General features: G+C 40.6%; 2 protein-coding genes across 9 annotated transcripts in view; one reads left to right on the top strand and one right to left on the bottom strand.

The window, feature by feature from the left end:
• The window catches only part of LOC108244131 (NLR family CARD domain-containing protein 3), a 1,204,881-nt gene that overhangs the window by 667,510 nt on the left and 523,597 nt on the right, over positions 1-13,774 (bottom strand). The window lies entirely within an intron of this gene.
• The window catches only part of LOC108248949 (pleckstrin homology domain-containing family A member 5), a 166,192-nt gene that overhangs the window by 13,962 nt on the left and 138,456 nt on the right, over positions 1-13,774 (top strand). For all 8 annotated transcript variants that reach the window (XM_017438017.3, XM_017438022.3, XM_017438018.3 and 5 more), the window contains exon 3: positions 9,805-9,862. In XM_017438017.3, the coding sequence (XP_017293506.1) occupies positions 9,805-9,862 (58 nt within the window). The remainder of the gene's footprint in view (positions 1-9,804; positions 9,863-13,774) is intronic.

Raw genomic sequence — 13,774 nt, forward strand, 5'->3', positions numbered from 1 at the left:
CTGCTCAGTCTTAAGAATATAATGTGAAGGCTCTGGGAAATGGTCTTCTAGGTCAATCAGCAAGTAAGGAAACTCAAATTTTAACTCGCAATAACACATGCTGATTTTCTGAATTTTCCAGTTTTCTTGTGCACTCTTCTGTAAATAAGCTAGGTTTGCTGGGTTTCTTGGCACTTAGTACAACAATAGGGACTCCTTTAAGGTACTCCTTAAAGGTGTTTCCATTACAGTGCTATTTACCTATTGTTGGCACTTTAGCACATCTTCCATTTAGAAATCATACTTAATCATATGTTTTCCAAAGGCTGTTCAGACTACAATATCAAAATATGTAACACTAAAAACCTAGAAAGAATATTATGAATGCTAAATTTGCACTCAGATTAAATAGAAGACCATTAAAGCAACCTGCACATGTGAAATCATATTATTATACTTCATAGTTCCTGCTTTCAATGGTGTTTCAGGAATAAAAAGCTAACAGCCATTTGTTGGCACACAAAGCCAAATAAAGTAATTCATATTAAATCCATTATTCATTTGAAAAATACAAAAATATTCTCAGATGACCAAGTCTACATCTGTAACAATATGCATTTATCTCCATGTCTCTAGACAAAATGCATATTCAATAGAAAATTGTTCAATGCGATTTTATGGCACACTTGGTCAAGTAATTAAATTCATAAAAAATCAAGAGTAAATAAAAAAAAATACCAAAATATTCTCAGATGATCAAGTCTACATCTGTAATAATACGCATTTATCTTTATGTCCCTAGTTCCAATGCTTTTTCAGTAAAAAAATGTTAACTGTAATGTTATACCACAATGAGCCAAAAAAATATTCAAAAGAAATCCATAACTCTTCCAAAAATTACCAAAATCTTCTCTAATGACTGCGCCTACATGTGGAATAATATTCTTTTATTTCTATGTTACTGGATCGAAGACATTCTTTATGAAAAATTGAAAACATCATTTTCATGATGTCCAGCCAATATGCAAAAAAATCATAGAAAATTTAAACTTTATTATAAAATTTCCCAAATATTCCCACATCGCCGTGTGTATATGTGGAATAATGTTTGTCCTTTAGGTAATCTCCACACTCAACGGCTTTTGTACAAGAAATTGTTAACCTTCTTCGTAGCTGTGCTGGTCATACTGAAATATATTCAGAAATTTGTTAAAAATCAATAATGACTCACAAAAATATTAAAATATTCACAGATGACCATTATCATGTCCTTTGTTTGCCCAAATTTTCCAATCCACCTTAGTTTAAAAGCTTTTTCTAAAATAAAATAAAAACCGGCCATGTTGGTTAGCATTTATATGTTCTCATTTATTAACCACAAGGGGGCGCTCAAATTTAAGTGATATTTCATGGGGTTTGTAGTTAGGCTACGTCTGAACACCAAATTTCAAGTCATTCGGCCAAACACAGTCCGAGTTGCTACTGCTAGCTTTAGTAACGATCTTCGTAGATAGTAATGACATGCTTGAATATAGTGCCGCAAATCTTGATCTGCACTTTTACAGATTGTGCAACGAACATATCCTGTAAGTCTCTAGCACTCTAAATTCAACAAGTGATTTTTTGTGAATTTTTCGAAATGTTAAAGGCTACACATACATTTTTGCACATAAGCCACGCCCACTTTGACCAATCATTACCATATTGATAACAGTTTCAGTGTTCTATCCTGAAGATACCCACCAAGTTTTACGTAAGTTCATTTAGCCATTTCGGCAGTATAAACTCTACGTGTTTGTAGCATTCCCTAGTGTTGGATCAAGCTGAAAATGGAAAGAAATCTTTTTTTCGGCCTTAGGCACCACTGGTATGAAAACTATTAATAAATTGTAAATTGTTCTTAAGTTATGCTCAATAAACTTTTTTTGGGGGGATAAAAAATTTGTTCACGCATAATTCATAAACTGAACATTTTTTTGAAAATCCGTTCTAGTTTTTTTGTTAGCCAGTTGTGCAATCATACCATGTGAAGTTTTGCTTCAATTGGCTTTGAGCCTCGAAAGGAGTTAACGGAACACATATTTTGCAAGTTTTCTACTAATTAGCATAATTTAAATTTTTTTGCCATCAAGATTTTGAGTGTAGGACTTACGGTTTAGGAGTTATTCGCAAAAACGCATTGTCCTTTGTTATAGCGCCCCCTAGGTATGGGATGATATGATTTTTTTTTGTCTGCGTAGCGGTCAGGTTTTTCTACCAGACTGCCTGGTTGGCTTTTCCCAGCAGTTTCTCATTTTTCTGGCCAACGCCACTGGGAGCAGGCGAACGACCATGCCTTGCATTGGCCGCCCGCTTGCTCCCACGGGCTTGGAACCCTAATAATGAAAAATCAGTACAAAAACAATAGAATAAAAATAAAAATACCAAGCCCGCGGGAGCAAGCAGGCAGCCAATGCAAGGGATGGTCGTTCGCCTGCTCCCAGCGTAGCAGGGAACCCTAACAAAACTACTAATTGATTGCAACTAATTTAAATCCTAATTTAAGTCACATTTACAAATAAATTAAATTAACATAAATGAAAAAGTGCAAACAAAGCACTAACACACATCTCACTTCCAGGCCAATAAATAAGAACAGACAACTCTGAAAAATAGAGAGATGCTGTACTGTACTGTGCATATCTAATGCTGAAAATAATAGCATCATTTTAGGATAATATTGTTACTAAGTACAAAACATGCTTACTGTATTCAGTCATATAAAGCCTCCATCTGAATTTCGGCTCAACTAACCATTTTTGGTTAAACCTGCTCGTTCCATGTTTATTGCTGTGGCTCCTACAACCTGCTAACTCCAGGTAGCTGAAGGTGGCTCAGCCTCAGGGCTCATTAGAGTCCCGCAGGGCTCCGTGAACAGCGCGCGGACCTGAGCGCTCGGTGGAGGCGTTTATACGTAGCGCTTACGTCGGTGCAGTATTCTCCAAAAAGACGGGGGGGGGCAGTACGCTATGAAACCAGTGGAAATACGGTAAAAAGAGAGCAAGTGGAGTGCGGCGTGCGTGGTCCACCCCAAGTTACAAAAGGTGCATGACGAGACACCGAGCTGGACCTTTGCGCAGGGGTGGGGACAGCACGATTGTGTCACTGTTGTCTCGCGCACCCTCGCGCGGTGAGGTAGATAAAGTGAGCGGTTTTGGGAGAGCGGGTGGAAAAAAAATGTGTATAAAAAATGACGTATTTATAATAAACAAGTGGAGCTTAGCCTGGCGGCAGACTCAGCAAAGCTCGGCGGCCCGCTGGTGGAAACCCTGAAAGGGTAAATGGTCCACACCTATAGTGCCTTTTTAACCTACCTCTCTAGGGTCTGCAAAGAGTTTCTCATTTACCCGTTCACACTCACACTCAGGCAGTTCTTTCTGTTACTTATTTTTTATTGAACATTTCCTTAAACAGTAACAGTGGAGAGGTATCAACATATATACATCCATATACATTTGTTCCATATCAATGTTCATTTTTACTGATTGTTTTTATAATCACTCCATTTTTCCCATTTTAACAAACTGACCCTCTTGCAGTCTCAGTCTATATGTGAGTTTTTCCATCACAAAGATCTCCTCCACATTACACAGCCACCGCTCTACATTTGGTGGTTCCTCTTTGTACCATAATCTTGTGATGGCTTTCTTAGTTGCAGAAAGTAAAATTTTTGCTAAGTATTCATCTTCTTTTTGAATTATGTCATATGTAAGACACCCCAAATAAAGTGCCTTACATGATCTGGGTATTCCATATCAGAGTATTTTTTTCAAAATAATACATATGTTATCCCAGTATCTAATTATTTTCGGCAGGACCAAAATATGTGGGTATGGCCTACATCCATCTGACCGCAGAGTCTCCAGCACGACTGAGAGCTAGATACCATCCTCTTTCTAACATTTGGGGTTATAAAAAATCTGGCTATATTTTTCCAATTGAATTCTCTTCAAACACGGGAACAAGTGGTCGCACACTGCGTTTTACAGATTTTAAACCACTGTTTCTCACTTATATGTTCCTTCAGTTCCTTTTCCTATTTTTCTTTAATGTATATATTAGATGTTTCCCTGCCTCCCATCAACCCGTGATACAGTGCCGAAATAACTACATTTCTTCCCCTCATACGCCTTCTCTATATATCTTTTTTTTAATCTAACTCACACATTGATAAGCATATTAGGGACAGCGGGGGTTCACTTTAACCTGCTGCAGGTCCTAGAGATCAACTTTTGGTTCTCTGTTTGGAAGACAACCTCCCTACCACTGGGCCCTCAGACATGTTCTCCTAACTGATGGTTCTAAACTAGCCCTTGGTGTGACTATGTGTTCGTGGTTGTTGGTCTCTATATGTCCCTTTGTTAGACCAGTGACCTGTTTAGTGTGTAACCCTCCTTCTTGCCCAGTGACTGTGGACATAAGCACCAGCTTCCTGTGAGCCTGAAGAGGAACAAGCAGGTATAGAAAATAGATGGTTGTAGGTATAAGTAGTGACCTCCATCTAACTCATTTTATTTATTTGATGAATTGGATACATTTACATAACACAGTAAACAGTTTTTGTGACTGGCTTAAAGTCTTAAATCTCACCTTTTATTTCCCCTCGATGTTTAGAGCAGGAAAATGCAATGCAGTAACTTTAAAGAATGATACTATTATTTCCACTTTGATACAGTCAGTTTTACATTGTTTGTTTCTACCTGGGTGAGTGAAGCTAGTAGAAGGAGAAAGACAAACTTCCACTTTTCAGAGGTAGTAAGGCAGCATCTCAGAAAGTCCTGAAAGTGTATGAAAGGCACGTGAATATTTGAGACCCCATTCCTCTGTTGTGTTTTCACATGATTGCTATAGGCAGTGTTATGCATTAACATATTCAAAAGAGCATGTTCATGAGTGGACTTTTTATTTCTGTGAACTTTAAACTTGTTTTGCTTGATGCTTGATGAATTTTACTTGATGGCATGGCTAAAGAATGGTGAGAGCTGTCACTTCACAGAAGGTTGTAGGTTTGCCTCCTGGCCTTTTTGTGTAGAGTTTACAGTGTAGAGTTTACATGTTCTCCTGTGCACACATGGATTTTCTCCGGGTACTCCAGTTTCCTCTCACAGACCAAAACATGCATGTTATGTTATGCGTTAATTAAATTCTCACTAGGAGTGAATAAGAGCATGATTGGTTGTTTGTCTTATTTATCTCTATGTGTCCCTGTGATGGACTGGAGACCTGTCCGGGTGTACCCCACATCGCTCACAGTTACTTCTGGAGATAAGCACCAGCTCCCCCACGAACCGGAAAGGAAAAGCGGGTGAAAAAAATGGATGATTAGATGGATGGACCTTAACCAAGCTCAGCTTAAAATGGCAACATTTAACTTTGTTATGTTCAGCTGAATGGCTGCTGCAGTGAAAGATTTTCATAGGACAAACCTGATCTACTTCAGGTAGAAAAACTGTGAGTTTTCTTCTTGAGGACAGACTGGTGTCTGCTGAACGACAAACAGATGTCTGCTGGAGGACAGACAGGTGTCTCCTGAAGGACAGACTGGGATCTTCAGGTGGACAGACTGGTGTCTCCTGGAGGACGTACTGGGGTCTGCTGAAGGACAAATGGAACACCCTCCCCCCATGTGTTTGTGGAGACCCCTTATTGATAAAATGCTCTCCTTTTTACCTCACTTTCATATTTCTAGTATCACTAGTAAAAATGTTAATATATAAATAACTCTCTGACTTGTAAAAATGTTATTTTGACTTGAAGGAAATGTATGATTGATGTATAAAAATGTAATTAGAGATAGTAGTCTGGTTTGATTATATGTTACAACAGTCTGCCATAAGTAAAGAGCAGATCATATTACAGTGACTCAATTATTAAGCTAATTGACATAAATCAGCAACCAAACCAAAATCACTTTTTAATAAGACTTTAGCTGGTGAAATTTGGATAAATCAACTTAAAGTAGCTCATGTTGCGAGTGTGAATTTAGTTCAGAAGTTTGAGGTGGTGAACTGAACATAATTTAATTCACTTTTAGTCTGTGGGAGCTGAACTTTGAACTGGTTCCAGTGAGGGTAGAACATGGCCTACATGAGTCATGGTTGAACAGGGAGGGTTAAAAAGGCTTCTTATTGCTCCAACAGTTCAACAAAATACAGAGGTAGAATTACATTTTAAACCATACAGCCAGGCATTTTCTTTACCTTTCTCCATTTAGGGTCAAGGGGGAGCTGGTGCATGTTTCCAGCAGTCACTATATGATAGGCCCCTCCCTGGGCTGCCACCTTATCGTGGTGGAGGGGTTTGAGTGTCCCAGTGATCCTAGGAGCTATGCTGTCAGGGGCTACATGCCCCTAGTAGGGTCACCCAAGGCAGACAGGTCCTAGGTGAGGGGCCCGACGAAGTGCAGCCCAAAGACCCCTTATGATGAGAAACAGAATTGGAAACAGTGTTCCCTTGCCCGGACACGGGCCACCGGGGCCCCACTCTGGAGCCAGGCCTGGAGGTGGGGCACGTTGGCGAGCGCCTGGTGGCCGGGCTTTCGCCCATGGAGCCCAGCCGGGCATAGCCCAAAGAGGAGACGTGGGTCCCCCTTCCCATGGGCTCACCACCTATGGGAGGGGCCAAAGGGGTCAGGTGCAATGTGGGATGTGTAGTGGCCGAAGACGGGGACCTTGGCGATCTGATCCTCGGCTACAGAAGCTGGCTCTCGGGACATGGAATGTTTCCTCTCTGGTGGGGAAGGAGCATGAGCTGGTGTGTGAGGTTGAGAGGTTCCGGCTGGAAAAAGTAGGGCTCACCTCAACGCACGGCTCTGGCTCTGGAAACAGTCTCCTTGAGAGGGGTTGGACACTCTTTCACTCTGGAGTTGTCCCCGGTGAGAGCTGCCGAGCAGGGGTGGGCATACTTGTTGCCCCCCCATCTTGTTGCCTGTACGTTGGGGTTTACCCCGGTGAACGAGAGGGTAGCCTCCCTCCGCCTACGTGTGGAGGGACGGGTTCTGACTGTTGTTTGCGCTTATGCGCCGAACACCCTTTTTGGAGTCCTTGGAAGGGTTACTGGAGAGTGCCCCTCCTGGGGACTCCCTTGTTCTGCTGGGGGACTTCAATGCTCACTTGGGCAATGACAGTGAGACCTGGAGGGGTGTGGTTGGGAGGAACGACCCCCCTGATCTGAACCCGAGCGGTGTTCTGTTGTAGGACTTCTGTGCTCGTCATGGATTGTCCATAAAGAACACCATGTTCAAACATAAGGATGTCCATATGTGCTCTTGGCACAAGGACACCCTAGGTCGCAGTTCAATGATCGACTTTGTTGTCGTTTCATCTGATCTACGGCCGCATGTTTTCGACACTCGGGTAAAGAGAGGGGCGGAGCTGTCAACTGACCACTACCTGGTGGTGAGTTGGCTCTGATGGTGGGGGAGGATGCCAGTCAGACCTGGCATGCCCAAACGTATTGTGAGGTTCTGTTGGGAACGTCTGGCAGAGTCTCCTGTTAGGCGGAGCTTTAACTCCCACCTCCGGGAGAACTTCAAACATGTTCCGGGGGAGGCGGTAGACATTGAGTCAGAGTGGGCCATGTTCCGTGCCTCCATTGTTGAGGCGGCTTATCAGAGCTATGGCCACAAGGTGGTTGGTGCCTGTCGTGGCGGCAACCCTCGAACCTGCTGGTGGACACCGGCGGTGAGGGATGCCGTCTGGCTGAAGAAGGAGTCCTATTGGGCATTCTTGGCCTGTGGGACTCCAGAAGCAGCTGACAGGTACCGGCAGTCCAAGCGGCATGCGACTCAGGTGGTCACTGAGGCAAAAACCCAGGCATGGGAGGAGTTCGGAGAGGCCATGGAGAAAGACTTCTGCACGGCTTCGAGGAAATTCTGGTCCACCATTCGGCGTCTCAGGAGGGGAAAGCAGTGCAGCACCAACACTGTTTATAGTGAAGGTGGTGTGCTGCTGACCTCGACTCGGGACGTTGTAGGTCGGTAGGCCGAATACCTCGAAGACCTCCTCAATCCTACCGGCACGTCTTCCATTGAGGAGGCGGAGCCTGGGAGCTTTTGGGTCGGGCTCTCCAATCTCCGGTGCTGAGGTCACCGAGGTGGTTGAAAAGCTCCTCGGTGGCAAGGCTCCGGGGGTGGATGACATTCGTCCGGAGTTCCTTAAGGCTCTGGATGTTGTAGGGTTGTGTTGGTTAACGCGACTCTGCAATATTGCGTAAAAGTAAGTAAAAGTACAAATACACAGACAAAAATGTACTCAAGTAAAAGTAAAAGTACCATATTAACATTTGTACTTAAGTAAAAGTAAGAAAGTACTGGCTTTTCAAACTACTTAAGTATTAAAAGTAAAAGTACTTGTTGACTGTATTACCTAAAGGCTAATACAATGTCCTTAAGTGTACCTATCGTATTTAATTTTAATATATCAGTAATGTACCATTTTAATGAACAATGCTGATGATTTGTTGCTTACAGCTAATGAAAACATGACATTTCTGATTAGATTACAGACCAATAAAAAACCAATAAGACCAATAAAAAAACATAATGCAGGCATGTGGGTCTAATGAATACAGCCCCAGCTCCAGACAAGTTTAACATGGGTGGTTACTCAAGTAAATGTAACAAGTACTACCCACTTTTGAACATAAACAACAACACCAGCACCAACACCTGCAGAAAGAAGCAATGGCTTATCCTGTCCTGTCCCTAAGTTTACATACAAATACTACACATACATCACCATGCCTACAGATACAAATTTTCTCCCATATCACCTACAGATCAAAACGTAATATACATACACACAAATTAACAGTTGGAATAATGTAATTTTGTCTCATTTGTTTTTATACAGTTTATAAAAACTGTGTACTCCTTTTGTACTCCTTAAACTTTTTTTTTTTACTTTGCTTAATCTCTTTGTCTAAGCCAGGGGTGTCAAACTCCATTCCTCGTGGGCTGCTCTCCTGCATGTTTTAGATGTGTTCTTGCTTTAAAACACCTGGTTTAAATGGATGACTTGTTGCCATGCTCCTGGAGAACTTGATGATTAGGTGAGGAGGTAATTAAACCATTTGAATCAGGTGGGTTGGAGCAGAAAAACCTAAAACTCCCAGGACAGCGGCCCTCAAGGCCTGGAGTTTGACACCTCTGGTCTAAGCCATTCCACAAAATCACTCTATGAACTGATATGCATATGCTTTTAAGGGTGCTGCGATCACAGGGTTGCTTTAATGACATTTTCCTCTCAGGTGTTACGTTTCCTCTGTATTCCTAAATAAATTTTGAATATTCTTTGAAAGTACATTATTTCTAGCTTTGAACATCACCTGTGCAGTTTTAAATTCTACCAAATTCATAAATTTCCTAATTTGTGATTTTAAAAAAAAGTTGATCAGTGTGTTCAAATTACTAAACATTGTGTATCATCCTTATTGTTGTTTTTTGCATTGTGCTTAATTTTTGTAGAGAACCTTTGTAGGTATTACCCCAAACTTCAACCCAATAATTACATATTTTTATGTATGAGCTTTTTCAAAACTAAAAGGAGATGCAAACTGAAAATTGTGGTAGAAATGGGAGAATAACAGGTGAATAGTAATAGAGGTGCTTCAGTGTGTATCCATTGACACTTTAAAAAAGAAAGGGCTGCAAGCAGAGTTTGTGTTACAGGTGTCACATTGCAGTTCATGCAAAATCAATTTAATAGCACCCTGTACCAATGCTTATGATTACTTTGTCTTGTGTGCTTTGTTTTTTTTTAATTCCTTTCCTCCCTGTCCTCACAGATTTACCAACAGGATGGGAGGAAGGATACACCTTTGAAGGAGCTCGGTGCTTCATCAAGTGAGTTGAAATGAGTGTTGAGGAAAAATATGAAGACAGAGGCAATTGATAAATAAAAAGGGAGAAAAAGAAACAGCTCAGTGACTTCTACCCCCATCAACACCTACCACCAATCTGCCTCTGTGCAGCTATAATTTATACTTACACAGGAATATCACCAATGTAGATGATTGATTTAAAGGTAATGTTCTCCCATGTTAAACCACTATCTCACTGGGCTGCGACTAACAAAACTGTAAGAAAATAGGTAAATTGGTAGTCGCATTTCCAGTTTTTGAAAATCACAGCTTATTTTTGTGGGCACAACTTGTGAAATGTATTCAAGATCATGGACGTTACAGGGTTCCCCCAGTGTATTATAAGCCTGGCAGGTCCCCAGGTTTTACTGACCCTGCTGCCAGGCTATACTCCTTGTTTATTGTAAAATACAGCATTTTTATACATGTTTTTTTTCCACCCAACAGTGACGCGAATGCATCACTGTTGGCGCGCACACCCTCGTGCTGTGACCAACGCGTCGAGTTGATGCCTTTGTGCATTTTGTACCCACCTCGCCAGCTGCCCCCACGTTTATGATTTAACCTAACGGAGTGCTTTTGTAATAAAGGAAGGCAGAGTTAGAGTGGTTTTTAGTAATTGGGGCTGTAGCTTCAAGTGTTTTCTGAAGGGCTACAGTAGCTTTGTGATAAATGCCACAGTCTTGCACCACAAACGGGTGGCAATTCACAAAAAATACAACTGTAGTGCTCTGGATTTACAGAAACTAAATTGAGAAGAGTTGGAGACACCTACTATAATTTTAATTATTTCAGGAGAAAATGTTTCGAGAATTTTTTGAACAAGTTTAACTCAAGAATGCGTCTCACATGAGGAGACTGAGAACCCCTGCAAATGTTTCGAGACATCTTTGAAAATTCCCAATGAATGCTGTTCCAACAGTCACAGCCCAGTCAGATTCTAGCTTTATTCTCTGCTGCTGTCAGTCACACTTCTTTTCTTCACCTCTATCTCTGTCTGTCGGCCTGCACAAACACACTGCACTGGAGAACAACTTTCTGCCATCAAAGGGACATAAGTTTGACGGTTAAGTGTGACTCAGACAGCTGAACAGGCTCTACTGGTTTGCATGTTGTGTGTGTGTGCTGGTTCTTTGAGCCCATTTGTGTACGTGAACAGTTGATACACACCCATAAACCCAACTTTTCTTTGAGGTTTTTGGCTGGCACTTTGATTTTTTTCCCATCTTGTTTCTGAGAGCAGCAGTTGACACATATGGCAAGTTCACATAGTCACTCTAAAAATAAGCTTGAAGCACTGCTCGTAGGTATGTATGAAAGCATGTAATATGCGCTCATGCACATGCTTGTTTGAGTTGTTACAGCTGTTCTGCACATGTGAACATTACCAAACCAAAGTAAGGACCATTCTATGGTTGTGGGGTGGCTTGAGAGCAAAAGAACGCATCATTAAAAAATACTGAGGAAGTTTGGCAAACTACTCCTAACACACCACAACTGAACTCAGATTAACTCTTTACCTTCCACTAAGTGTTCAACAAACAGCAAACATACACCAGAACAGACTAAGGGACTATATCATTGCAGTTTCTTTGCCTTGAATATCAAAACTTGAAGTAGGAAATAATGTCATACCTTGATTATCATGGTATTTCTAAGTTGAAAATCAGTTGGATGGCTCACACTGATACATGATAAAGTAGGGTTTAATGTTGTAATACATATATCATTGTGATATGCTCCTGGTAGAGCTTTAACAGTGTTATTTAGCATGGTCTGGTATAAGATTATTTTTATGATAACCTTTAGCTAAGACACAACAGCTTCACTTTATTATGGTATTACAACAAAAAATCTAAAATGCATTATATAAATTATTTGCTTTTAGTTAAAACCAAAAAAAATATTGCAATGCAAATATTATTACTACTGCTGCCATCCATATCATATATTTGGTAATATTGACTTAATTCTAAGTATACTAATATTATAACATTTAATACAAACTATATCTAGAGATAATTCATTTTTTTATGCACAAATACAAATAAAGAGACTGAGAGAATTACAAATATTGAAGCTAAATTAAAATTTAAATGAAGTTTTAAATTAGTGTCAGCACCAGAGTCAGCAAACAGAGATTTTTTTTCAAACAGGTCCACAAAAGTGGCAGACCAAAACAAAACTACAGCATCAGATCCATTTTTTTCTGCTTTTATGAATTGTCTATTATATTCCTTTTTTAGTTCTGCTCTTTGTAAGGTAACATTGAGAGCCTGACTGTTGGTAAATAGTTAGGTGGTTATTAAGCTTTGTAGCAATTCTGCAGAAGGCTATATATAAGTTTCACTTGCTAACATGCCAACTCTTGTAGCTTGTTAGCAACGTTTGTTTCTAAACTGCATTATCTTGAAAGTAGAACTAAGTGTGTGTGTGTGTGTGGGGGGGGGGGTTAGAATATTTGTCTCTCCTTTTGACTGGAGCGGGATGAAAAACTAAACGTGCACTGTCTCCGTAATCTTGGTTTTAGACATTTAAACCAGTCAGAATGGTATGACTGAAAATTTGGTGTTTTGGCACCATGACATTTTTACACCATGGTCTACATTGAAACAAGCCCATGGCTACTATGTATGTGACTGATCTGATGAGAAAAAAATTGACTGAAGAGCTAATTGGGGCCTGCCATTATAGATGTATAGAAAGCAATACAGTGAAACCATGAACTGCATTACTTTCTATACTTTTCTATGTAGGCACCTGTTATTAACCACCTTTAAACGGGTCTTTGGACTTAATTAGAGTTCCAAGCCCGCAGAAGCGAGCGGAGGGCCAATGCAAGGCATGCCAGTTTGCCTGCTCCCAGCAGAGCAGGGAACCCTATTGTTTTTGTACAGATTTTTCACGATTGTGTATTAATTTTATTCTTCTCCGGTAAAACGCGTTGGCCAGAAAAAACAGAAACTGCTGGGGAAAAGCCAACCAGGCAGTCTGATAGAAAAACCCTACCTCTACTCAGACAAAAAAAATTATATCATCCCATACCTAGGGGGCGCTATAGCAAAGGACAATGCGTTTTTGCTAATAATTCCTAAACCGCAAGTCCTATACTCAAAATCTTGATTGGACCTTAAAGGTTGGATGATTCTGCATCACTTTTACATTGGCCACACCCACTTCCGCATAACTAGATTTTTTTGCTATAGCGCTATAAAGGCAAAACCTACTTTCGAATACTACTCCCACATTAAAAGCTGGATCAACGTGAAACTTGGTACATAATATCTATAGGCCGATCTGCTGAAGCCATGATGAAAAGTTTTAAAATTTTTGAATTTTGTGCAAGTGACGCAATACAAAACACTTCAGCGCTAGCTAGCACAACAGTTAACTATGAATATCTGCTCCATACTGTAAGATTATGGAAAATGCATTTAGATACCAATAGTGGATGAGATGTTGCCACTTTGTATTAAATTGTATGCAGTTATACTAATAGGGGGCACTATAATTCCAAAAAGTTTATATCTGAATAACCGCTTGATGGATGGATTTACACCAAACTTGGTACAGATGATCAAGACTGCACCTCGAGACGATATAATAATAATAATAATGCATTTTATTTGTAGCGCCTTTCAAGACACCCAAGGACACTTTACAATATAAGGACACAGAAGAATAACAACAAGAATAACAGCAATAGAAGAATAACAACAGGAAAAGTTACAGAGAAAAGGCTAGCTTAAACAGATGAGTCTTGAGTTGTGATTTGAAAGTCGAGAGATTGTCAATATTACGTAAGTCAGGTGGAAGAGCATTCCAGAGTTGTGGAGCAGAGTGGGAGAATGCTCTGTTTCCCATGGTACTGAGGCGGACAGGAGGAATGTTGAGG

This window comes from Kryptolebias marmoratus, linkage group LG23 (genome assembly GCF_001649575.2).
Source record: "Kryptolebias marmoratus isolate JLee-2015 linkage group LG23, ASM164957v2, whole genome shotgun sequence".
Taxonomy (NCBI): Eukaryota; Metazoa; Chordata; class Actinopteri; order Cyprinodontiformes; family Rivulidae; genus Kryptolebias; species Kryptolebias marmoratus.